Source organism: Sesamum indicum, linkage group LG6, assembly GCF_026168435.1.
Source record: "Sesamum indicum cultivar Baizhima isolate 11 linkage group LG6, ASM2616843v1, whole genome shotgun sequence".
NCBI classification, from domain to species: Eukaryota; Viridiplantae; Streptophyta; class Magnoliopsida; order Lamiales; family Pedaliaceae; genus Sesamum; species Sesamum indicum.
The window spans coordinates 7,994,272-8,019,613 of record NC_142662.1 but is presented as its reverse complement, the minus strand read 5'-3'; the positions used below and the strand labels follow the sequence as shown (position 1 = coordinate 8,019,613).

General features: G+C 37.7%; 4 protein-coding genes and 1 non-coding gene across 6 annotated transcripts; 4 read left to right on the top strand and 1 right to left on the bottom strand.

The window, feature by feature from the left end:
- The first annotated feature begins 1,420 nt into the window (after positions 1 to 1,420).
- LOC110012201 (uncharacterized) lies at positions 1,421 to 2,084 on the top strand. The gene is made up of 2 exons (XM_088881332.1): positions 1,421 to 1,478; positions 1,687 to 2,084. The coding sequence occupies exons 1-2, from the start codon at positions 1,421 to 1,423 to the stop codon at positions 2,082 to 2,084; spliced, it is 456 nt and encodes a 151-aa protein (XP_088737458.1).
- Positions 2,085 to 3,768: 1,684 nt separating this feature from the next.
- On the top strand, positions 3,769 to 4,452 carry COPT5 (copper transporter 5). Its single transcript, XM_011083283.3, has one exon. The coding sequence runs from the start codon at positions 3,863 to 3,865 to the stop codon at positions 4,304 to 4,306; it is 444 nt and encodes a 147-aa protein (XP_011081585.1). The 5' UTR covers positions 3,769 to 3,862; the 3' UTR covers positions 4,307 to 4,452.
- Positions 4,453 to 5,484: 1,032 nt separating this feature from the next.
- On the top strand, positions 5,485 to 5,566 carry TRNAS-GCU (transfer RNA serine (anticodon GCU)). The gene has a single exon. It is a non-coding gene; the product is annotated as a tRNA-Ser (tRNA).
- Positions 5,567 to 7,125: 1,559 nt separating this feature from the next.
- LOC105165032 (uncharacterized) lies at positions 7,126 to 8,770 on the top strand. Of its 2 annotated transcripts, none has more exons than XM_088882017.1 (5): positions 7,126 to 7,529; positions 7,606 to 7,873; positions 8,022 to 8,103; positions 8,350 to 8,417; positions 8,533 to 8,770. In XM_088882017.1, the coding sequence occupies exons 1-4, from the start codon at positions 7,174 to 7,176 to the stop codon at positions 8,376 to 8,378; spliced, it is 735 nt and encodes a 244-aa protein (XP_088738143.1). In that variant the 5' UTR covers positions 7,126 to 7,173; the 3' UTR covers positions 8,379 to 8,417; positions 8,533 to 8,770. The 2 variants fall into 2 exon arrangements, with proteins under 2 accessions (XP_088738143.1, XP_020550218.2); XM_020694559.2 differs by having other exon boundaries at positions 8,002 to 8,103.
- Positions 8,771 to 17,762: 8,992 nt separating this feature from the next.
- LOC148787697 (uncharacterized) lies at positions 17,763 to 24,164 on the bottom strand. The gene is given in 6 exon segments (XM_088881331.1): positions 17,763 to 18,264; positions 18,879 to 18,907; positions 19,463 to 20,578; positions 21,611 to 22,882; positions 22,925 to 23,851; positions 23,853 to 24,164. Coding segments are annotated over 6 exon segments (4,158 nt in total).
- Positions 24,165 to 25,342: the final 1,178 nt, after the last annotated feature.

Sequence of the window (25,342 nt, the reverse complement as noted above, 5' to 3'; positions counted from 1 at the left end):
ATAAACTATTTAACATATCCATACATAATGTGATTAGTACGTTGTATACAATATTCGATATTGCAATCAATTTAAAATTCTGATCGATTTTTAAACTTTATGTTATAGATTTTAGATGGTATGTTGATTTGTCATTGAATTCATGTTTAAGTTTCGTTTTCAGAACTTTTCTTCTGAAGACAATTATTATTTTTAATTTGTATGTATGAATAAAACTTTTTTTAATATATATCTCTTCATATATGTTCTTCTAATTATTGTAAATTTTATTAATATTGAGCATTATAATTTGGAAATAAAATTTATATTTTGTTCGAAATATTTTTTTATTTAACTTTTCTAAAATTAAAATATATTTACAAAATATAATTATAATTATAATTAAATTAAATTCATGCGATGACACGCTAGTGTGTATATATATATATTGTAGTGGTGGAAAATGAAAAATAGAAAACGGAAATGATATCGTACACGCAAAATAAATAAGCAGTGAATATATATATGAATAGATGTGGGCACTCACCATATTTTGATAAGACATTGTCATTATCACAAGCCACTAAATTTGTGTTAATTATGCATATTTAAATTAAATGAATTGTAGTGGTGCAGAATGTGCTAATTTTAAGGCTTATCTATTATTCTTTTGGTTTTTGATGCGCCACAAACTGCTCAGAGGGCAGTGAAGGCCGTAAATGAGTGTTACCGTCGCAGGTCCCTAATGTAGTGAAAATCAATGTACAGATGAAATTGTTGGCGGCATTAGGAACAGTACTGGTGACCCCACGCGTGCAAACATGCATGTGGGCGTCCTCTTGGCGATTGGCCACCACGACCCGCAATGTGTCGCCGTCAACACAGGCTGGCAGACGCCGTGACTTGTTCTTATCATCTGTGCCACGGACTATTTTTACCATCACTTCACCAACCCATTCTACGGGGTGTTGTTTTTTGTTTAGTTGAAGCTGGACCCCACATCCAATCGCCCAAAATGAAGGGCGCAGATCCAATCAAGAGTACAGAATTCGTCGACCCAAGAAAGCGGCCGATCCTAGCCCGTGGCAGTAGAAGATGTTGCCATCACACACACTCACTGCGCCTCTCAGAAGCGCGAATGATTGGTGATGGCGTTTTGTGTCTGTATCCACTGCACAGTTGGCAAAGGAATTCTCAGAATTTGTCCAACCTTTTCATGTGAAAGTCGCGTTTCCATCACATTATATATTCATCATAAGCTGGATCGATGTTCAATCAGCTGAAATATATATATCCAAGTTCACACGCAATACATACATACACACAAATCTCATATATACAATCCAGAGCACAAGTTCTTGAACCTTCATTTCAATAGTGGAAAAAGAATAAGAGAGAGAGAGAGAGAAGAGAGAGAGAGAGCCAAAAGGGCTCGCTGGAAATGTATATGGTATTCAAGCCTTTGATCATCGGCGGAGAGATTGTTGAGGAAGAAGGTGGTAAGTGGGAGAAAGAAAGATAGAGAGCAACAGAATCCAGTGGATTTTCAAGATTATTCATCAGTTGCCAAACACACAAAGATTTGTTTGCATGTAACTGCCATTAAATTAATTTACCCTTTTATTTATATATATTCAGCACTTGAATTTTTGAAAAATTTCAGATTCTAGTTGTGTTCTGTTTAATTACAAGATTTTTGTGTTGCAGTGGTAATGGAAATTGCACAACAAACAGCAGCAGCGGTGATGAAGGGAATTACTAATGTCGCATATGCCAAATGCGAGTGCTGCGGGCTGACGGAGGAGTGCACGGAGGAATACATAAAGCGTGTCCGCGACCGTTATTGGGGGCGGTGGATATGCGGGCTGTGTGGGGAGGCGGTGAAGGATGAGATAGTGAGATCGGAGAACAGGATTGGAAATGAGGAGGCCCTGAATCAGCACATGAGCTTTTGCAACAAGTTGAGGAGGCCGCCAAAGAATCCTACTGAAGAACTGATTTGTGCGGTGAAGCAGCTGGTTCTGAGGAGCTTGGATTCGCCCCGCTCCATGAGGACGCCCCGTCTGCTTCCATCCCAAACCTCTCGACCTGCGCCTCAAAATTAGTTAGTTGTTGGAGGAGTGTTTGTTTAATGTTTAATTTTTAATTGGAAGCACAGAACACATATGTGTGTTTACTGTTTCATGTGATTGTGTGATCCTGATGCTGGTTTGGGTTAAGTGGGAGAATGACTAAGATGAAGGCAATAATAGTTTAGATGAAGGAGAGTGGCATCAGGATAAGGATACGTAGTATACTATATTCCTTTGTATTTAATCATTACATGGGCACGTTCTAAGAGGAGCAGCAGTTTAAGCTTAAGACATTGTTCATGTACTACTCCCTACGTACATTTGTATTTTGTACGTACAGCGACAGCAAGGATTTAATTGTGTACTACATTCATCTTCTCACTAATTCACCACATCCTCATCGTTATCGCTACCTATTTGTGTTTCCCAAAACACACATTCCCACCAACTAATCAAATAATGCACTTACCATTTAATCGGTGCTCCATTATGAGATATTATTTGCTCTAATTTTGTATAGATCTTACAATTTTTTTTAAAAAAAAGATGCCTCGTCAGTAAAAAAATCTTGAAACTTATAAATCACTCAAATTTCTCATGCAATTAATATGAGATGCTCGCTTACATCATAACACAACACATTCCCATCCCTCTTAATCATGTCTATACAAACTATATGATTTATTGTGCAGCTAAATTAATTAATCACTTGAGATTTTAAATATTATATTCTTCATCCTGCATAAACATGTGTGAACACACATATATATATATATATATATAAAATTAATAAATAAATGAGTTGACATTGAAAATACAGATACATATAGTAAATGAGATAGGTGATTAATTAATTTGTGTCTTCAGTATTCTCAGACATCTCCTTTTTACCTTTTCTTCTCCAAACTCCAAAAGTGTAGTGTAGTGTTATTTCTGTTTGGACTTTTTACTTTTTAGAAGGAATGCATCCATATTTGTGTATCTCAATCTTTTTACCTTTTTAGTTAATACCAACTTTTAGTTTAAATGGGTAACATAGAGTATAAATAAAATCCATTCTATCTAAGCTTTTAATCATAAAAGCAGACACAACCCCAAAAAAACACTTTTTAGCTCTATCTAATAATTGATGTACATGCTTATTAAATATTAGCTCCTATTTTTATAATTATTTAAATGCATACACTCAAATGAATTTACCTTTCTTATTAACTTATATTTCAATTTAATACCAAATTATATATTAACATACCCATTATTCACTAAATAAATTTAATACTTTAAATTGACCATACATATATATATATATATATATATATTGAAATTTAAAATTACGTGAAAACTAGTATCTTACAATTCTTACTGTCATGTTTGAGGAAAAAATAAAAAATTTTTTGTTAAAATCAGATTTAGCCAAATTAAATCAATTATAAGTCTGATACTCTTATAATGTATTTCGTTATTTTTTTAATTATTTCCCAATCACATCACAAATATATTACATTTGTTATATAATTAGTTTAAATTCAATCAAATATAATTTAAATTAGAATTTTTTTCAAAAATGAATATATATACATGTTTTATTATTTTTTGGTCCAAGAGTTGCATTGATAAGCACACCCAACTTTCTGAATAATAACGTACAATACTATGAGAATAGTAATAGTAGTAGTACAACAAATACCAAGGATAAAAAAGACTGAAATATCCTTATCTCCTCCCCCACCCCAATAAATCTATTCTTCCCACCCCACCCAGGGAAAGGTTGTCCCCAATTCCGAACAACTCAACCCTTCATCTCTGCCAAGATGATGCACATGACATTTTACTGGGGCAGGAGGGTAACCATCCTCTTCGATTCTTGGAAAACCGATTCATGGCTCAGCTACTTTCTTTCTCTCTTCGCCTGCTTCCTCTTCTCCGTCTTCTACCAGTACATGGAGGACCGCCGTCTCCGACTCAAGCTCCTCTCCGTATCCAAGACCTCCCCGCCTCCCTCCGCCGGACCTTCCCTCTCCACCCCTCTGCTCTTGTCCAAGATGGGCGCCCGCAATTGGTCGCCTTCTCGATTTGCGGGGGGGATCTTGTTTGGGATAAACGCGGCAATCGGCTATCTTCTGATGCTGGCGATTATGTCCTTTAACGCCGGCGTGTTTATCGCGGTGGTGGTGGGCTTGGGCGTTGGATACTTGGTTTTCAGAGGCGGTGATGAGGGTTTTGTGGTGGTGGATAATCCTTGTGCCTGTGCTTGATCAGATCGATATGGGTTTGACGTTGATCTTTAGTTTCTCCTCTTTTTTCTTTGGTTGGATCTTGGGTATTTGTGATGGTGTAAACTCATGATGGCGTATCGTGTGTTGTAAATTCGTGATGGATGAATACAAAACGTATTACATAATTTCCGGATCTGTTTATCTCTGTCTCGAAAATTTTTTCTCCTATGTTAATTGTAGTATATTTTTAATTACTATTGATGCATAAATATTATTGTTTGCTATTGTTTTCGCCGCACTTGTACTTGGTCTTGTCGATGATAGATTTTTGGGTATGGTGATGGATTGGTGGAAAATGAAAAATGGTGCAGCAGATAGAATGGGACAAAGTTGTGCAGTTGATTTGTTTCTATTGTCAAATTGGGGCCTGTAACTTTAACCATATGCCAAAAGAACTTGATCCTCAAAAGTTGCAAAGCGTATTGTTGGTCAGCTAAGGGGTCAGATTCCATAGCTAGGCTGTACAAATAGAAGCATAAAAGAATTCGGGCAGTGGGACATGGAGGCTATATTATGTTTTATGGAATTAAATTAATCACATTATATATCAAATTTAATTGATCCGTTCAAGAAAAACTCCCTCGAGTCTCGATAGTGATTCGCGATCTCACTTAGCGACTCGACCCAATTCCTCAAACAGACTAATACTCCTGAGAACACAAAAGCAATTAGGCTAGTCGGGTTGGTCCCCGACGAAGACACTCCGACGCCCAAATTAGCGTTCAAATAGTGAATAGGACAGATAGATAAAATGTATTGCTAAGAGTATATGAGTATCACCTACTAATGAATTCCATCCATGATATTTATAAGCTTTCCCATAATATATTTGGCAAGTATATCGTTATTATGCTTAAGTCAAGCATCCCAAATTGCAGCTAATTACTGTCTCATAATTATTGCAGTCGTAAATCTCTCCATAAGAGTATTTAGTGGGATTTCTAACCTCTCTAGAAGATTTTCCAGGTTGATAGCCTTGCTTTACTTATAATGAGGTGTAAACTCGTCTTTAGGTAAATTACCCTCATCATTAATATATTTACAATTGATTATTTTCTTTGAATTGAATAATAATCATCGATTGTATTTGTCATATAGTTAATTCATGTTTTGTTCAGCTGATGTAATTTAAAATATACATTTAGCTAACATAAGATGTCGCTTTGGCCGAGTGGTTAAGGCGTGTGCCTGCTAAGTACATGGGGTTTCCCCGCGAGAGTTCGAATCTCTCAGGCGACGAATGAGTTTTTAAAGCCGCGAGGTTCCAATTTTAATACTGTTGAAATAATTAAGCAGATGATAAATTTTGAGCATTAGCTTTGGCTTCCCCCTTTAATCTACCTCACCTACTTTTGATTTTGAAATTTCGCATCCCCCATAAATTAATAATTAAGACTGCGTTTCTTTTATCTATAATTAATTAAAATCAATCAGCATATTTAATGAGATAAAATGTCTATTGTTTAACTAATAAATTTAGTTTGAATCATACTCTCTCTTTTGTAATTAAATAAATAAATTATTCAGATGATGTTTGGAGTTTAATTATTTTTTTTATTATTAAAAAAAGAAAATTATAAAAATATATTTAAAATAATTAATTTACATATATATATATATATTAATGAACAATAAAGAAAAAAGTATGCTAATCACACGTGTCAGCAAAAGGCTAATTGCCAGTGCTCTTATTTTTGTTTTTTTTTTTTTTTGGTAATGTTAAAACCTTGTTTTATGTTTGGTTTTTTGTTTGGAGTGTTTTATTTTGTGTTTTAGAGATAGAGAGAGAAAAATAGAAATAAATAAGTGTGTGTTGGAGATAGAGTGTATGCTTTAATTTGTTTTTAGAGGTAATTTAAAATATTTTAAAATAAGTGGTGTATGTTTGTTGTAGGGATTTGAGAGACAAAAATTACTGTTCATTGTCAAATCATGTCTCTTTTATATATTTTTTATGTATATATATAAATATTTTATGTTTAATGTTGTATTTTTTGAAAACAAAAATTACTGTTTATTGTCAAATTATGTTTCTTTTATATTATATTTATATATATAAGTGTGTATATATCTATTATATATAGAAAATTCAAAAATAAAAAAACACACAATCAAGGTGTGAAAACAAAGAGGCAAACATTGGGTGTGTTTTATCTTTTCTTGAAAATTATCCGAAAATGAAACCAAACATAGTGTTGAAGTCACGGAGATTTCTTAAAAAAATTGATTATTGTTAATATTATATTAATTATTTTAAATATATTTTTAGGCTTTTCTTTTTACTTTTTTAATACAACACGCACCTAAATTGGAATAGACGATCTTTGAAATTAGGTTTCCACATTTTTATAAACAGTTGAGTTTTATGTGGAGTTGTAAAAACTGAAAACTCGGCGTATACATATATCCATCAAAAGAAGCTCTTCAACCAAACCAACCTACCACTTCTTTATATATGTACATTACATACATGCACATATAATGGATTTTTGTCGCATCAATCTTCCATTTAAAATAATACAACTTGCATACTAACCAATAATGCTTTAGTTTTTAGTCAATTCACTAATTACAATTAAAACTTTTACAAGGGTTATTTTTAATTAATAAAATATCCTATTAAATGAAATTACATGTAAATGGAACAAACACCAAGAAAGATATATATAATTATATATTTTTTTAATTTGAAAGGGATGTATGTATTTGTAATTATAATAAATTTAAGGAATGTAAATTCCTATTAGGCATATATAGACATGCGCCTTCCACATTTTTATATAGTGGTTTGTAATTCCTCCTCTTGTCATTAATCTTCTCGTCCTCAATAAATATTCACATATACGATGACGGGAGCCTCCTGTTTCAGCATCATCTCCCTATACGGCCGCTTCCTCCGCCGCTCTGTTACGGCGGCGGGTCTGTCCTCTCAAACGCTTGACATCGACGGGGACACCACCATCCACTTCTGGGGTCCCCCCCGCGCCGCAACTTCCAAACCTCAGCTACTCCTCATTCACGGCTTTGGGCCTCAGAGTGTATGGCAGTGGCGGCAGCAAATCTCCTTCTTCGCACGAGACTTCGACGTCTATGCTCCGGACCTAGTATTCTTCGGCGACTCCTTTACTAAGTCTCCCCAGAGGTCCGAGGTTTTCCAGGCGACTTGCCTCGTCAAACTCCTCGAAAAGCTCGGGATTCGTAGGTAACAAATTGATTAGTTTTTATTCTCAATTTAATTAGAATATCTTTGAGTGAGAATGGTGGTTGGTTTTATTTAGTTACTCAATAGTGGGGACGAGCTACGGAGGATTCGTGGCGTACCGCATGGCGGCTATGTGGCCGGAGAGGGTGGAGAAGGTGGTGATCGCCAGCTCTGCAGTGAACATGCGGCCGGGCGACAACGAGCGTCTGCTGAAGAAAGCAAATGTGGAGAAGATTGAGGATTTGATGATGCCGGCGAGTGCCCAACAGCTGCGGAAGTTACTTGACTTGGTTGTTTTCAGGCGTCCGTACATTCCTGATTTCTTCCTGAATGATCTCATTGACGTGAGTTGCTTATTTTAGAAATATATCTATCCAAACATCCAATCTTTATAGCAAAATAATTATGATTATTAGAAATATAATTTGAAATTAATGAGAAGAGTGATACTGAGTATGTTTGATTAATGCAGAAATTGTATTCTGAAAATAGGAAAGAGAAGCTGGAACTCTTGAAAGGATTGAGCATTGGACAGTCGCAGGATCCTACTCTCACCATACCTCCTCTTTCACAGGTATACATGAATTTCATAATTACTATACCCTACCTACCTTGATATATAATTCTTAATTATTTGAATTGTACTCTAAGTAATTAAATCATATTGTACTGAATTCTGAATAATAATTACTATACTATCGATACATAATTTAAGAAAAATAATTAATCACATAATAACTCCCCTCACATTTACCATGAAATTAGCTGGATATATATATATATATATATATATATAATATTCTTGTTTGAAAATTTGCAGGAAGTATTGATAGTGTGGGGAGAGCATGACCAAATATTTTTATTGGAGAGAGGCATAGAACTGAAGACGTATGTATGATTACTACTTTTCCATAATTTCCACTCTATTCTTGATTAATTCTTTAACTGATAATCAATGACTAATTTTACATAATCATAACAATGACTGGGTTTGTAATTGCAGAATTGTAGGTGGAGAAAAGGCAAGATTACAAGTCATAAAAAACACTTCACATCTTCCCCAACTTGAACAACCAGCCCACTTCAACACCATCCTCCACGATTTCTTACATGATCTCTCATGATTTCATCTACCTTTTTTTGTTTCTCGAGTAAAAACCATAATAATCGATCAATGTAAAGGGATCGGAGATGATGTGCTTTCTGTTTCTTATAAGTTGCGTTCACTTATTTTCGACCAATTAATGTGTCATTCCTCATTTCATGACCACCTGCATGCAATTTTCAGGCCACAGCCCAATATGCTGCAATATGGGTCGGAACCATGCATGCTTTTAACCCCAATTAACCTAATTTTGGGTTTAAGATGTAATTTGATTCCAAAGATTATATATAGGTTCTATATAAGTTTTAGGGTGTCCTACATGGATTTTTGTCATGTTTATTTTCTATGAGGCTAAATTGCATTTACTGGCCCGTAATATTAAGGGGGTAGCATTTCAGGGACTGTAGTTAATGGTGTAGCAAATAGAATCCCATAATTAATTTTTGTTTTGCTATTAAAGGACTCCGGCAATCGAATTTTGCAAATTCGCCAAAAATTGCCTACCTAGACATAAATTAGGGTTCCAATTTGGGGCTTTTGCTGATGTGGCGGGAGGGTAAAAAATTATTGCCAACTAAGCTAAAAAAAAATAAAATAAAAGAGAAAACAAAAAATATAACCCAAAATAAAAGAAGAAGAAATATCTTCTCTCTCAAATCGACCGAAGCTGAAGACGAAAATCCCTAACCCCCAACAATCGCCATCCCATCGCTGAAGCTGAAGAAGACGATCGACCACAACCCGCCACCATTTTTCCTGCTCCGAGCCCGATTGCTGAGATGTCTTCCATGCCTAGTTGGACATAATATTATTGTGGTAAGCCAGCTTACATTCGCACATCTTGGACTGACCAAAACCCAGGTAGACGATTCCATTCATGCCATGACTACAAGGTATGTAGAGAGCAGTCCGTTCAGTTCGTCTTTCCTTTATATTTTTTCGTTTTCATACACTCTGATTTTTTTTGGGTGAAAAATGTAGAATAATGGGTGTAGATTTTTCCAGTGGGAAGATCCTCCAATGTGCTCAAGAGCAAGGTCTGTAATTCCTGGGTTGGTGAGGAAGATGAATCAGCTAAAAATGGAGAAGACAAAGATGGAAAAGAAGATGAAATTTTACTTCAAGTTGCTTGCCTTTTCATGGTTTTTTTTTTTTTTTTTAATTTGGATGCTAGGAAGTCGTGCATAAATGGAGTAATTTGTGTAAGGAAGTGGATTTCTCTGTTGATGGTTTTTTGTTATGTAATTGATGGTATTTTGCTAATTACATGGTGTTTTGCTATGTAATTGATGGTGTTTTGCTATGTAAGGATTATGAATTTGTATTTTTGATTGTAGGGAAGCTTCTGGCTTCCAAACGCCTGCCAACAATATCAACCATTCCTACAGAGGAAATTTCTGAAGAAATTACATATATACAAGAATTTGACAAAGATGTTAGAATAAGTATTTCCTTGTTCTGCATATATCTTGGAAAATAACATGCTAGCAAATACTATAATTCAAGAGAAATACTGTAAATGTGGGCTTGCATAGAAAAACATTGAGAACATAAATAGGATTAACCAATTTGAAAAGGCATCATTCAACCATTGAGAACATAAATTTGCCAAAAGTGGTGATGTTTTTTCTTCAAACCACAATCTTTTACCAAATCTGATACATTCCATGTTTGCTTAACGTGAATCAAACAACTTTTGTCCAAAGTTAATCTTAGTGCTAATAAAAAAAGAAGCAAAACTGACACACACAGGAAGCAGACAACCATAAATCTTGATGGGCTGACTGAAATTAGGAATTCCAGATGACCATATACTGAATTTTCCTCATCAAAACACTTTACTCAATGAATAATACCATTCATATACATTTATAACTATGATCTGGGAAACAAATTGTTGAGCCATCAGGAAGACGCTAAACAAGTCAAAATGCCATTGTTGTGGCTAATATGCCAAACAAGTCAAAATGCCAAACAAATAAGCCAAAATGCCAATATAGTGAAAAGTACAAATGAAGCCTATTTTCCTACAGAGTTCTTGCTACTGCTTCCTGGAGGCCCTTTTGAGCTTAATCTATGCAAGTTTGACAATGTGATGAACTTCTTTCCCCTTTGCATGATAACTGAAAAATGTTCTTGGACTGGATGCTGTGTGACACTGTATTGACTACCAAGCATAGGAGGTGGGGCTCTAATATTTACCCTTGATGTTGCACTCCTGGGATGTCCAACACTATGCAGTTGAGAGTACATTAAAGGTCCTTTAATGTACTGGGGAGAGTTGGAAACTGGATTGGGCACTTGGAGTGTAATAAACATCTCATTTTCTGTAGATTGTGAGGTGACAAGGCTCTGCATGAACAGGGACAAATGTCAAATAAATAAGCCAAGAAAGCTGCAAAAAGACTAAAGTAATACTTACAGTAATTGGGGGTAGAATAATTTCTGCCTCATTGTCCACTTGCATCATTTCTGCCTCATTTGTCACCTTTCATTTTCCTTTGTCTTTCCCCTAAGAAACATCACAACAAAATATGACAAGACAACTATAAAAAATACAAAATCTTAACAAAAAGACAACTAGAAAAAATGCTTACAGTAATTGGAGCTGAAATAATTTCAGCCTCATTATTGACCTTCTTTTTTCCTTTGTCTTTCCCTAAGGAACATTACAATAAACTATTACTAAAAAAAATACAAAATCTTAATAAAAAAACAACTAGAAAAAATACTTACAGTAATTGGGGCTGAAATAATTGAAGCCTCATTTGTGACCTTCTTTTTTCCTTTGTCTGCCACCTAGAAAAAACATCACAAGAAGCTATCAGAACTAGCAAAATACAACAGAAGCAAAAATCTGTAATTTCAAAAAATTGGGAACAAACCACTTTATTTTGAGATTGTTGTGTTGAAATCCTCCCTCTCTTCCTTACATTGAGCTTTGTTGGTAAAGCTTTATCAGCTCCAAATACATCAAAAGCTGCTTCTTCAACTGTCAAGTCTGTAATTTCTTCATACCACTGAGATTGATCTTTATTTGGGCATGTCCTTGCATTATGCTTCTCCTGGCCACACTTAGAGCATTTGACTGTTAGCTGTTGTCTTTTCAGCCTCATTCCATTACCTCTTTTCCCTAATTTCTTCTTTGTCATAGGCTCATCTGGATCTCTACTACGTGCAGTGGAAGGTCTACCACTCCTTCTGCCAAACCTTGGTGGCAATGGAGGTATGAAACATGTCTCATTCCACTGATTCTCACCATCCATTGGCATTATTGCACTTGCATATATCCTCTTTGTAAGCAATTACAGAATAACAGTCATCAATGTAATCCTTAGGATGATCTTTTTGATTGAAAATTGCTGAGATGGCATGCTTACAAGGAATCCCACTAAGTTCCCACTTCCTACAACTGCAAGTATGGTTTGACAAGTCCACTGCATATTGACCACCATCAAAGCATGATATCTGATAATGAAAATTGTCAGCTTTGATGGGAATACAATCACCAACTTTTTCTATATGTTTGTCAAGTATTTTTCTTATTTTTGGGCAGATTCTTCCTTTCCATTTTGCTTCAGCCATGTCCATATTTTCCTGCAATCTCTTCATCAAAAATTCCCTTATCCACTCTAGCATAGTCAGTATTGGCTTCTCCCTAGCATCCAATATCATCATGTTGAAGGTCTCACAGTAGTTGTTCAGCAGCATATCACACTTTACATTTGGATTAAAGTGTGACCTACTCCACTGTTTAGGAGGTTTATCAGAAAACCAATCAAAAACAGTTTGCTCAAGAACTTGGAGATCCTTCATTCTAGCCTTAAACTCCCCTTTGGTACATGCCTTAGCAGCTCTCCATAAGGCATGCTTGAATGTCAACCCTCTAAAATCTGCATTTTTGAAGTTACTGTGCATATGCCTTACACAGAACCTATGAGGTGCAGCAGGTAACACTTCTTGAAAAGCTTGAATTAATCCCTTTTGTTTGTCAGACATAAAGACATATTCACTCTGATTTTCAATACCCAAATCAGTTTTCAATAAAATCAGAAACCACTCCCATGTTTCCCTTGATTCTGTGTTTACAACGGCATATGCAATTGGGTAAAGATTGTTGTTTGGGTCCACCCCTACTGCAGTTAAAAGAATTCCCCCATGAGGCCCTTTTAAGTGGTACCCATCAACCCTAATTATCTTCCTACAACCCTCTTTGAAACCATTTTTCATTGCTGAAAAACAAACATAAAACCTAGTGAATCTGTTTTCCTCTTCCACATCTTCAGTCCCCACAATGACAGTGCTACCTGGATTGGTTCTTCGAATCTCATCTGCATAATCCCAAAGTCTTGTGTATTGATACTCAGGACTTTCCTAAATTTTTTTCAATGCTTTCCTTTTGGCTCTATAAGCTTGATGTTTAGAGATATGACATCTAATCTCATTTATAGCATCCACTCTAAAACCCTTCACAGACCTCTTGGGATCAGATTTGAATTTGTCAAGATATTTATCACAGAGCCAACTAGACTTTACATTTTTAAGATTGAAAGTCTTGGCACACTTGTGTTTAGGGTTGTAATCCCTAATTTGAAAAGTGCATTCATTTTTTACTTTATGAGCATGTAACCTCCAATCACAATCTGTATCACTACATTTAGCATAGTATCTGTTTGAGTCACTTTTTGTGCAAATTACATTTCTTCTTGTCTTAATTGTATGAGACTGAATAGCCTTTCTAAGCTCACCCTTTGTGCTAAACATCATCCCCAATGTAAATGTTGGATCAAAGTTTTCAACAGGATTAAAAATAGGGTAGCTAGATTCACTTTGCTCATCATCACTGACTTTATTTTCAATTAGATCAATTTCATCACCCATAATATCTGTTTCACCATCATCACTAGACCCACTTAGACCTTCAGAGTTGTTTTCATCATCAATGGGTAAATCTGATGTTGTTTTATCATCCACATAATCATCAAATAATATATCATCATCATTTATCTCTGTTGATAAATCATAACCAGAATCAAACAAGCCTTCATCCTCATCCCCATCATTAACATCATCTCTTCTACCCCTCTCCTCATCTACATGAACAGCCTCCTCCCTTCTAACCCTCTCACTATCTTCATCTACATCAGCACCAAACATCTCAACATATACAGAAACATCCCTAGCATGCCTGTACTCCCTCCCCAACTCTAAACACTGTGAATCTGTAGTTAGGAGCTGAAAACCAGTTTTTACTTTCTTATAGTATCTCTTATCACCAACCAACCCTAATTTTTCACAGAACAAGTTGAGGTTTGCAAAACATATGTGACTTGACTCTACATAGTGAAACTTAGCAATCTCACCACCAATATAATAAGGTACAATACAATTACTTGGGCTAAATTTTCCCCCATAATAATACGTGACAGTAGTTGAACTACTATCCGGATCTGTAAATAAAAAAGAAAAAAAAACATAATACTAAATCAGAAATATATCACCATCACCAACAATCAGAAATATATCACCATCACCAACAATCAGAAATATTACCATCACACAAGTGGCAGAACCATTAATAACAGTACAAAAAATGAAGCGAAAATGAGGCCATATAATCCAACATGGCTCATAGGAGACTAAAATTTCACACTACAACTATAGATGCTCCAATGATTAATCCACAAGTTAAACTAATTTAACAGAAATCAACTCGGTGTCATTGGGATAGTAGCTTTTTATCTAGAACACTAATATAGCAGAAAAAGATTAACTCAATGTTTCTAAGTTGACTTCAAATCTTCAAATCGCTTTACTCAATTGCAATACTGCTGAATGATGAGTGTCGAAGTCACCAAAAATAATTCCTACTACACTTGTGAAAGTGGGAGTAGGGTCGATCCACAGGGATTGGTTTTAAGTTAATTTCTTTTAGAAAAATGGAAAATAATGGGGGAAGGATGTTGATAAAAAGATGTGATCAAAAGCCAAATAATTAAAAATACCTGGTAAAAATATGAGAGAGAGATTTTCCGGTTAAGGCTAGGATCATGCTTGATTCTCGTGAGTTGATCATTGATGCAGGAATAACACATGTATGGACAAATAAACCAGTTATGGTCGTTGGTACGACCTAACAACCTCACCTTTCCTTACCTTTTCGTTAGCCAAGGTACGATCGTTGGCTAGATCTCTAATTAACAGACAACCTTGGGAACATCCACAAGATTTAATCTATTAACAGCATTAAGAATTAGAAAGGCCTGATTCTAATCAACAAACTCCTACGAGGACAATTCGTTTAAACTAGATCATGCATTCCCCATAACATAATTAAATACTGTGACATAACTAATCATGCTACGTTGCCACTAAGTATTGAACTAAATAAACAATTACACGGATTTATAAAGTTCAATTAGCTAAGCAAACCTTCTTGATAATGAACAACCGGCCGAATCATTCATAAATCAGACGTTTGTAATTAAAGCACAGAGAATAACATGAATATTTGTTTGACAAGTGTAGAACGTAGATTAGATCTCACAACATAACGGGAATCAAGCAATCACCATACCTTAACCAGAAAATAGGGAATTTAGCCGGACATATTAATGGAAGAACACACTAGAAAGTGGAATTCCATTAATTCCGGTAGTAAAATAAAATAAAAGAGAAGAGATGAACAGAGAATTCTATAGAGTTCTAACATAAAAACTGAATGCCTTCTAATGAAGAGATCCCCCCTATTTATAACAAAAGTTCCCTACGAATCTAAACGTAGTGGGGGGATAGATACGTGATAAACTCTAAAAAGGTAAATAGATTACAAAAGATAAGCTCAAAAGAATCCTTTCTAAATCTAAACACTTGATTCCTTTATCTCTTGGGGAAATCGTTCGTGCTTATCCTTATCCCGAGTTGACTACTCCATTAAGCGTGGGCGCACTTTGTCAATTTTGCAGAAACGTCCTTGTAATCTTCCTTTTTGCTGAATATGCAATAAAATCACATAATTAGGAATATTTTGGCTTAAAAAGGAAGATTAAATTGCTATAAAATCATTATAATTGCAGAGTTATCAAATACCCCCACACTTAGCCATTTGCTTGTCCTCAAGCAAAAACAAGATGCATTCAAAAATCCCTCCAAATTTTAAACTACTCAAGGCAGTTTGTAATCATGTGCAAAGTAAATGACATACTTTATGAATGAGATAATTCAACATGTATCAAACAAGTTTTCACGTGATGACCATTATCAAAATCAATCGCATAAAACTAGTGGACTATTTTCTCTCCACTTTCCATTCTCTCAAGTGTATATATGGCTCAAGTGTATCTCTCGACACTTACTACGGCAGTGCTTCACCATAGGCTTGCCTATACACCACATCTCCACCACTTTTGAAATATGCACATATATGGATCAAAAGGTCTTTTATTTTGGTTGTAATGGGGCTTTGGTTTGGGGTAGGATAAAGGATAATGAGGTTAAATTCCAAGAAACTAATTAGAGCACCAAAAGAATTTGAGTGAACAATAATTCGAAGCTCTCAAAGTTTACTAATCTCCCTTCAAGATCTTTTGACAATTCCTTGAACTATGCCTTTCTTATTCCTTTTGGAGAGTTCATACATTTTTTTTTCTTTTTTTTTTGTTTTTGTTTTTTTTTTTGTTTTTCTTTTTCTCCTCTCCAATTTTTGTGATAGGCATAGACCAAGGAAATTGATGTCGGTTCCCACAAAGTAAAGCAGAATATAATTTTGGAACCCCCACACTTATTTTGAGGTACATCTTTTAAGCATGTGAATCACAAAGATTTTGACGATCTCCTATTTTGAGAACTTGTTCTTTTGAACCTAAACCCATTTCCCTTGATGCTCTAGCAGTTCTTAGAGGGATCAAAATCAAGGTTTTAAACAAGCGACGGGATAGATTTGTATATGACGGTTTATTCAACAAAATAGGTCAAAAGGCTCAAAGGAGTTCTCTAATGTTAAAAATAGTTAGGTGGTTAAAGAAGGCCGAAAGTGGTTTCTAATGCCTTTATCATATCCAAATAAATGCACATTTGTGTGGCCTTGATGTGGTTCAAGGCAAATTCTAGGAAGACAAAGCCATAAAAGTGTTACTCTCTCAAGAAAGAATGAAGATTTTTATGAATATATCAAGCTCAAATTCTCACGAGGTATGTGTAGTCCACTAATCCTACATCAGAAGGTTTTAACTCAAGTCATTTTGGTGAAAACAAGCTTTCAACTAGTGAATTATTCTCAAGCATAAAACATGTATTTTTCTTGCACATAGCACTATCAAGCCAAGAATACTCCAAAATTGAAGGGTTTTATCATGCCAAAATGTTTCAAACTCAGGCAAAAATGTTCATAAGGCTAAGAAATTTTCAAAAGTTTAAGAAAATCAAGCGCAAAAAATATCTATTCAATTTCAACAATCAGCAAGAGCAACAACCATTTTCAATCATGCAACCAACAACACCTATTTCAATAAACATGCTCAACAATAATACCCCCACACTTAAAGTCCACATTGCCCTCAATGTGCACTATGACATGCAACTCAAGGAAAAAATTGAAAAGAGAGAGTTTAAGGAAGCTTCCCTGAGTGCATGTGACGAAGAGGTCATGGTGTGGGTGGTTGCCTTGGTGTCAGCCCGAAGTGTTCAAACAAACCCATCAAGTTGGCTTCGATGCGGGCGATTTTGCGAGCTATGTCGTCCAAGGTTGTTTGCTGTGGCGTCGGAGGTGGTGGTGATGGTCTAGTGGTGTTGGTGTTCTCTTCTTGCGCCCTTGTTTCGTTGTTGGTTTCGTTATCCCCATCATCGTCTTCATCCTCGTCGTCCCCATCATTGCTGTCTTCATTCGCGGTGTTGACGTCATCGTGTGGTTCATCGTTGTGGGTAGTGAATTTCAGAGTGCCGCTAAGGGCTTCAGATGATGGCGGAAGTACGTCTGCACAGCGCGTGCTACGGGCACGGGGTCCCGATCGAGAGGGAGTTCCAGCTTCACGGTTTCTTTTTCGGCCACTCATCGTCAATCGACTGAGAGAAGATAAATCAGAGAGAGTTAAAGAAGAGAATGAGATGGAGGAGGTTGAGAAAACCGTCTACTAATGGCTGCGGATGTGCGAATTGTAGCGTCTGAGCGGCGACGAGCGGTGATTGGTGAGAAATTGAGGTGGTCTTGAAGCTGCGCAACGGCGGACTTGGTTCTGGGCGAGGGAAACAGGCTGAGGCGTCGGCTGGGTAGGGAGCGGCGGTGGGTTCGCGAACGGTGACGTCAGTCGGCGGCGGCGATGAGTGGGGTTCCCGTAACCAGAACTTGGTGGGTTTCCTGGTTCCGAGAGGAAGAGAGGGGGCGAGACGGAGGGGCTTTTGGCGGATGGCGCGGCGGATGGCGCGACGGACGGCGACGGCGATTTGTGGGCTTCGTGAGCGGCAGCGGGCGGCAGCGGCGAAGGGTGTCTTGAGCGGCAGCGGGCGGTTTTCTTTGGTTGAAAGAGAGACGACGACGAGGCGGAGAGGGTTTGAGGGTGCTGCGAGGGTGGGTTGCGGGTTGCCGACGAGCGAACAGCGGCGGCGATGGCGATTAGTGCGACAGCGGCGACTTTGCTGAAAGAAGAAAAAAAAACGGGGTCAGATGTTTGAAATGGGGAAGAAGGTAAGTGACCTATGTTTTTCGATTTTCTGATTTTTTTTAATTTTTTTTTTTGAATAAATAAATAAATAAAAATGAAGAGGGGAAATTAAGGAGAAAGAAGGGAATTGAAGGTGAAAAACAGTCTACGAAGTGCGACTAAGCGTGGGCACGCTTAGTCGCATCTCCAAATCTATTTTTGTAGGGTGATGCGAACAGTCTACGAAGTGCGACTAAGCGTGGGCACGCTTAGTCGCATCTTCAAATCTGTTTTTGTAAGGGGATGCGAACAGTTTTGAAGGGTCGACTAAGCGTGGGCACGTTTAGTGACGTCTCCAAATCTGTTTTTCATCCATCCAAACAGAATTGAATAAAATTTTGCAAAAACTAAAATTAAACGAAAGAGGAAAGGAGAGGATAGGGATTTCATGGGTTGCCTCCCATGCAGTGCTTTTCTTTAACGTCTTTGGCTAGACGAAGAGAAATTCGTTTAGGTGATTGCGGGATCCACAAGTTGAATTTTTTCGACTGTTGATGTTTGAAATCCCTCGTAGAAAGGCTTGAGCCGATGTCCGTTCACCTTGAATACCTTTTGAGTCGTAGGGCTCTTGATTTCGACTGCACCATGAGAAAAAATATTAGTAACAATAAAAGGTCCAATCCAACGAGAACGCAACTTACCCGGAAATAACTTGAGCTTAGAATGAAAGAGGAGAACTTTTTGTCCGACAACGAACTCTTTCCGAGATATGGTGCGATCATGGAATGCTTTTGCTTTTTCTTTGTAGATTTTCGAATTCTCATAAGCATCATTCCGTAATTCTTCGAGCTCTTGTATTTGCAACTTTCTTTGCCCTCCCGCTTCGTTCATTGACGAGTTGAATTGCTTGATCGCCCAATACGCCCTATGCTCAAGTTCGACAGGGAGGTGACAAGATTTACCATAAACCAAACGATAAGGGGACATCCTATGGGTGTTTTATATGCCGTACGATAAGCCCAAAGTGCATCATCCAAGCGTGTACTCCAATCCTTTCGGTTAGGATTCACCGTTTTCTCGAGTATGGACTTGATCTCTCGATTGGAGACTTCCGCTTGGCCATTCGTTTGGGGGTGGTAGGCGGTCGAGATTCGATGCGTGATGTTGTATTTCTTAAACAATGCATCGACTACCTTATTGCAGAAGTGTGTTCCTCGGTCGCTTATAATTGCTCTTGGCATACCAAACCTAGAGAAAATGTTAGCCTTGACAAATTCCACGACAGTTTTAGCATCATCGACACGAGTGGCCTTTGCCTCTACCCATTTAGACACATAATCTACTCCTAAAATGATGTAAGTCTTGCCAAAAGAAGAGGGGAAGGGGCCCATATAGTCGATCCCCCACACATCAAATACTTCGCACACAAGTATTGGGGAAAGGGGCATTTGATTACGATGGCCAAGATTACCTACTTTTTGGCAATTTTCACAAGATTTACAAAATAGGTATGCATCCTTAAACATATTTGGCCAAAACAAGCCGCATTCTAGTACCTTTCGTGCTGTTCTTTTTGGTCCAAAATGGCCTCCACATGCATATGAATGGCAAAACTCAAGAATAGAGGGGATTTCAGTTTCGGGAACGCATCTTCGAATGATTTGATCCGAGCAAAATTTCCATAAGTAAGGTTCATCCCACACATAATGTTTGGCATCATTTTTGATTCTATCCTTTCGTGCTCTAGTTAAATCTCGTGGTAAGACACCAGTGACTAAGAAATTAACAATATCAGCGTACCATGGGGTGATTCCTTGAATGGTGTGGAGATGTTCGTCCGGGAATTCGTCGTTTAGAGGTGGTGGGTTTTCGTCGGTGACCAATCGGCTAAGATGGTCAGCTACGAGGTTCTCCGCCCCTTTCTTGTCCTTGATTGTTAGATTGAATTCTTGCAGCAGCAGTATCCATCTTATCAATCGTGGTTTTGCCTCCTTCTTTGACAACAGGTATCTCAACGCTGCATGGTTAGAATACACAACAACTTTAGTTCCAAGTAAATAGTGGCGAAATTTTTCTAAAGCAAAAACAATAGCCAAAAGTTCTTTTTCCGTTGTCGTGTAATTGCTTTGAGCGCTATCCAACATCCGTGATGCGTAGTATATCACGTGGGGATCTTTTCCAATCTTTTGGCCTAGGACAGCCCCGATGGCGTGATTACTAGCGTCACACATTATCTCAAAAGGATGATTCCAGTCAGGTGGACGAATCACCGGTGCAGACGTTAGGGAATCTTTTAACTTGTCAAAGGCCTTCATGCACTCTTCATCAAATGTGAAAGTGACGTCTTTTTGCACCAGCGCACACAGTAGTTGGGCGATTTTCGAAAAGTCCTTTATAAACCGTCGATAGAATCCTGCATGTCCAAGAAAAGAACGAATCTCCCGCACGCTAGCGGGGTAAGGTAAAGATTTTATGACGTCTATTTTAGACTTATCTACTTCTATCCCCCTAGAAGACACGATATGTCCTAGAATTAAACCTTGATCAACCATAAAATGGCATTTTTCATAATTTAGAACGAGGTTTTTTTCTATGCACCTTTCAAGTACTTTAGTCAATTTTTCCAAACAATCTTCAAATGAGTTTCCGTAGACGGTAAAATCGTCCATAAAAACTTCAATAAAGTGTTCAATAAAGTCGGAAAAAATACTAACCATACATCTTTGGAAGGTAGCGGGTGCGTTGCAAAGACCAAAGGGCATTCTTCTATAGGCGAAGGTTCCGAATGGGCATGTGAATGTTGTTTTCTCTTGATCTTCCGGTGCCACTGGAATTTGATGAAAACCTGAATATCCATCAAGACAACAATAGTGAGATTGACCGGCTAATCTTTCTAACATTTGATCTATAAATGGAAGTGGAAAATGGTCTTTTCTCGTGGCGGCATTAAGCTTTCTATAGTCAATACAAACTCGCCACCCGTTTTGAACGCGTGTGGGTACTAAATTTCCAACAGAATTTTCGATTACAGTAATACCTGTTTTCTTAGGTACTACTTGAGTTGGACTTACCCATTCACTGTCAGAAATTGAAAAGATCATACCTGCATCGAGAAGTTTCAAAATTTCTTTCTTTACTACCTCCATCATCAAAGGGTTCAACCGGCGTTGTGCTTCCCTTGAAGGTTTTGTGCCTTCCTCTAGGAGTATTCTATGCATGCACGTCGAAGGGCTTAAACCTTTAATGTCGGCAATAGTCCATCCAATGGCTTCTCGAAATTCGCGAAGTACCCGGATAAGTTTTTCCTCCTCAAGATCGGTGAGCTTGCTTGAGATGATCACCGGTAGTGTTTTGTTCTCCCCCAAGAATGCGTACTTGAGGTGTTTTGGTAACTCCTTTAATTCCAATGCGGGTGCCTGTAATATAGAGGGAACAATTTTAGTGTGAGAATGTGGTAATTCGATGAAAGCAGTTTTAGTAGGTAAAATTCGAAGGGAGTCGAGTTCAAAAACGGTGTCACCGATGTTTGGATCTATGATCATTTTTTCCTCCAAAATTTTTGCTTTTTCCAACGTGAGGCTTTCTTCTAATGCATATTTCACATGCTCCTCGCTGCTTATTGCTATGGAATCCTGCACAAAAGGATCAAAAATGTCTACAAGAAGAGCGGTGGGTAAGTCAGTTGGATACCTCATGGATTCATAGATGTTGAATCTTATGATTTCACCATCGAATTCCATAGTGAGACTTCCACTGTGCACATCGATTTTTGTTCTAGCCGTCTTAAGGAATGGTCTTCCTAGCAGGATTGATGTGGAATTGGGGGAGTTGTCTTCCCTCATATCCAATACGTAGAAATCAGCAGGAAATACTAATTCATTTACCTGTACGAGAACATCCTCCAAGACTCCTTCCGGGTAGACTACAGATCGGTCTGCAAGTTGGATAACTACCCCCGTTTCCTTTAAAGGACCAACTTTCAAAGACTCAAAAATGGTTAGTGGCATAACATTTATAGATGCTCCAAGATCGCACATAGCCTTCTTTATTCCAATCATGCCAATTTTACAAGGTATGGAAAACGTACCTGGGTCCTTACATTTTGGGGGTAGTTTTCGTTGGAGAATTGCAGAGACGTTCTCCCCCATACTTACCCGTTCGTTTCCCTTGAGTTTTCCCTTGCTAGTGCATAATTCTTTGAGAAATTTCGCGTATCGGGGTATTTGCTTGATGGCATCGAGTAAAGGGATGTTTACCTCTACTTTGCGGAATGTCTCAAAAATCTCTTTTTCTTCCTCTTCCTTCTTTGCTTTGGTGAATCTCTCTGGGAAGGGTGGTCTAGTTACCAAAGGCTTCGGATGATCCACTTCGTGTTCGGTTTGTTCTTGTTGGACCTCAATTTCCTTTTCCGGTTTTCTTTCCGCATCGTGCCCACGTTTTGTGTTATCTTCCTTCACATGTTCCTGCAGTTCTTTTCCACTACGAAGCGTAATAGCACTAGCATTTTGTCTAGGGTTAATAACAGATTGAGAAGGTAGCTTACCTTGGGACTCGAGCTTACCAACAGTTGACGCCAATTGACTGATTTGAGATTCTAGATTTTGAATGCTCGTCTGAGTCTGTTGTTGGACTTGTTGGAATTGTTGGAAGCTCGCCTGGGTCTGTTGCTGAAATTGTTGTGTGTTGGTCACTAGCGCTTTCATCATGTCTTCGAGGGATGTGCTGGGCGTGGGGTTAGGTTGTGGAGGTGGTCGGTATTGAGGTTTTTGAAAGTGTTGGTTGCCGTAACTCAGATTCGGGTGGTCCCTCCATCCGGGGTTGTATGTTTTGGAGAAAGGGTCATATCTTCGCTGTTGTTGTCCGGCGAATCCTCCTACGGCGTCGGCATGTTCGGTAGTTGATTCTTGAAGAGTTGGGCACATGTCGGTAGTGTGCCCCGTTAAGGTGCAAATACCACACGTTTTGACTTGCTGGTAAGTATCTGCAACAACTTTTTCAACAACAGTTGTTAGTTGACTTAAACGTTCTTCAAGATTACTTACCTCGTTGCTCTTCCTAGGTGGATCATCATGTCTAACCCCAAATTGTTGCGTGTTGGACGCCATAGTCGAGATTAGTTTACGCGCCTCGGTGGGGGTTTTGTCGAACAATGCTCCGCCACTTGCCGCATCTATCAGTTTTCTATCCATATTTGATAGGCCTTCATAGAAATACTGGATCAACAGGTGGTTCGGGATTTGATGATGGGGGAAACTTTCCACTAGTCGATTGAATCTTTCCCAATATTCGAAAAGGCTTTCCCCCGCGTATTGTCGAATTCCACTGATCTCCTTTCGGATTGTTGTGGCTCTTGAGGCAGGGAAGTATTTCTCAAGGAACTGTTTTTTGAGATCGTTCCATCTTGTAATGGATCCTGAAGGTAGGAGATACAACCAATCGTTCGCTTGGTCGGCGAGAGAGAAGGGGAATGCTCTCAATTTGACTTGTTCCTCGCTTATGCCTTGTGGTCGCATTCCGGAACACACCACATGGAATTCCTTCAGATGCTTATGTGGATCTTCACCTGCGAGACCACGGAAGGTAGGAAGGAAGTAAATGAATTAATCCAGATTTCAGTTCAAAATCTACCTCTAGATCGGGGTATTCAATGCACAGTGGCTGCTGATTTAGATCGGGCGACGTCATGTCATTGATCGATCTTTCAGGGATCAAAGCCATTGTCTCTTCTTCGGATTCGCTTATGGATTCTTCAAACTCAAAAGTTGGATCTTCTTTGTCTTCGTATGGAGTGGATGTTCCTTCCAGTTGTTGCTTAGTCTCCTGACGAAGTCTTCGTGCGGTCTTTTCGATTTCGGGGTCGTATACCAATTCACCTGTACGAGAAGACCTTGGCATTAATGGTGATAAAAATCAAGTAACTAAAAATAAAGAAATATACTTAAAAACGCCAATCCCCGGCAACGGCGCCAAAATTTGATGAGTGTCGAAGTCACCAAAAATAATTCCTACTACACTTGTGAAAGTGGGAGTAGGGTCAATCCACAGGGATTGGTTTTAAGTTAATTTCTTTTAGAAAAATGGAAAATAATGGGGGAATGATGTTGATAAAAAGATGTGATCAAAAGCCAAATAATTAAAAATACCTGGTAAAAATATGAGAGAGAGATTTTCCGGTTAAGGCTAGGATCATGCTTGATTCTCGTGAGTTGATCATTGATGCAGGAATAACACATGTATGGACAAATAAACCAGTTATGGTCGTTGGTACGACCTAACAACCTCACCTTTCCTTACCTTTTCGTTAGCCAAGGTACGACCGTTGGCTAGATCTCTAATTAACAGACAACCTTGGGAACGTCCACAAGATTTAATCTATTAACAGCATTAAGAATTAGAAAGGCCTGATTCTAATCAACAAACTCCTACGAGGACAATTCGTTTAAACTAGATCATGCATTCCCCATAACATAATTAAATACTGTGACATAACTAATCATGCTACGTTGCCACTAAGTATTGAACTAAATAAACAATTATACGGATTTATAAAGTTCAATTAGCTAAGCAAACCTTCTTGATAATGAACAACCGGCCGAATCATTCATAAATCAGACGTTTGTAATTAAAGCACAGAGAATAACATGAATATTTGTTTGACAAGTGTAGAACGTAGATTAGATCTCACAACATAACGGGAATCAAGCAATCACCATACCTTAACCAGAAAATAGGGAATTTAGCCGGACATATTAATGGAAGAACACACTAGAAAGTGAAATTCCATTAATTCCGGTAGTAAAATAAAATAAAAGAGAAGAGATGAACAGAGAATTCTATAGAGTTCTAACATAAAAACTGAATGCCTTCTAATGAAGAGATCCCCCCTATTTATAACAAAAGTTCCCTACGAATCTAAACGTAGTGGGGGGATAGATACGTGATAAACTCTAAAAAGGTAAATAGATTACAAAAGATAAGCTCAAAAGAATCCTTTCTAAATCTAAACACTTGATTCCTTTATCTCTTGGGGAAATCGTTCGTGCTTATCCTTATCCCGAGTTGACTACTCCATT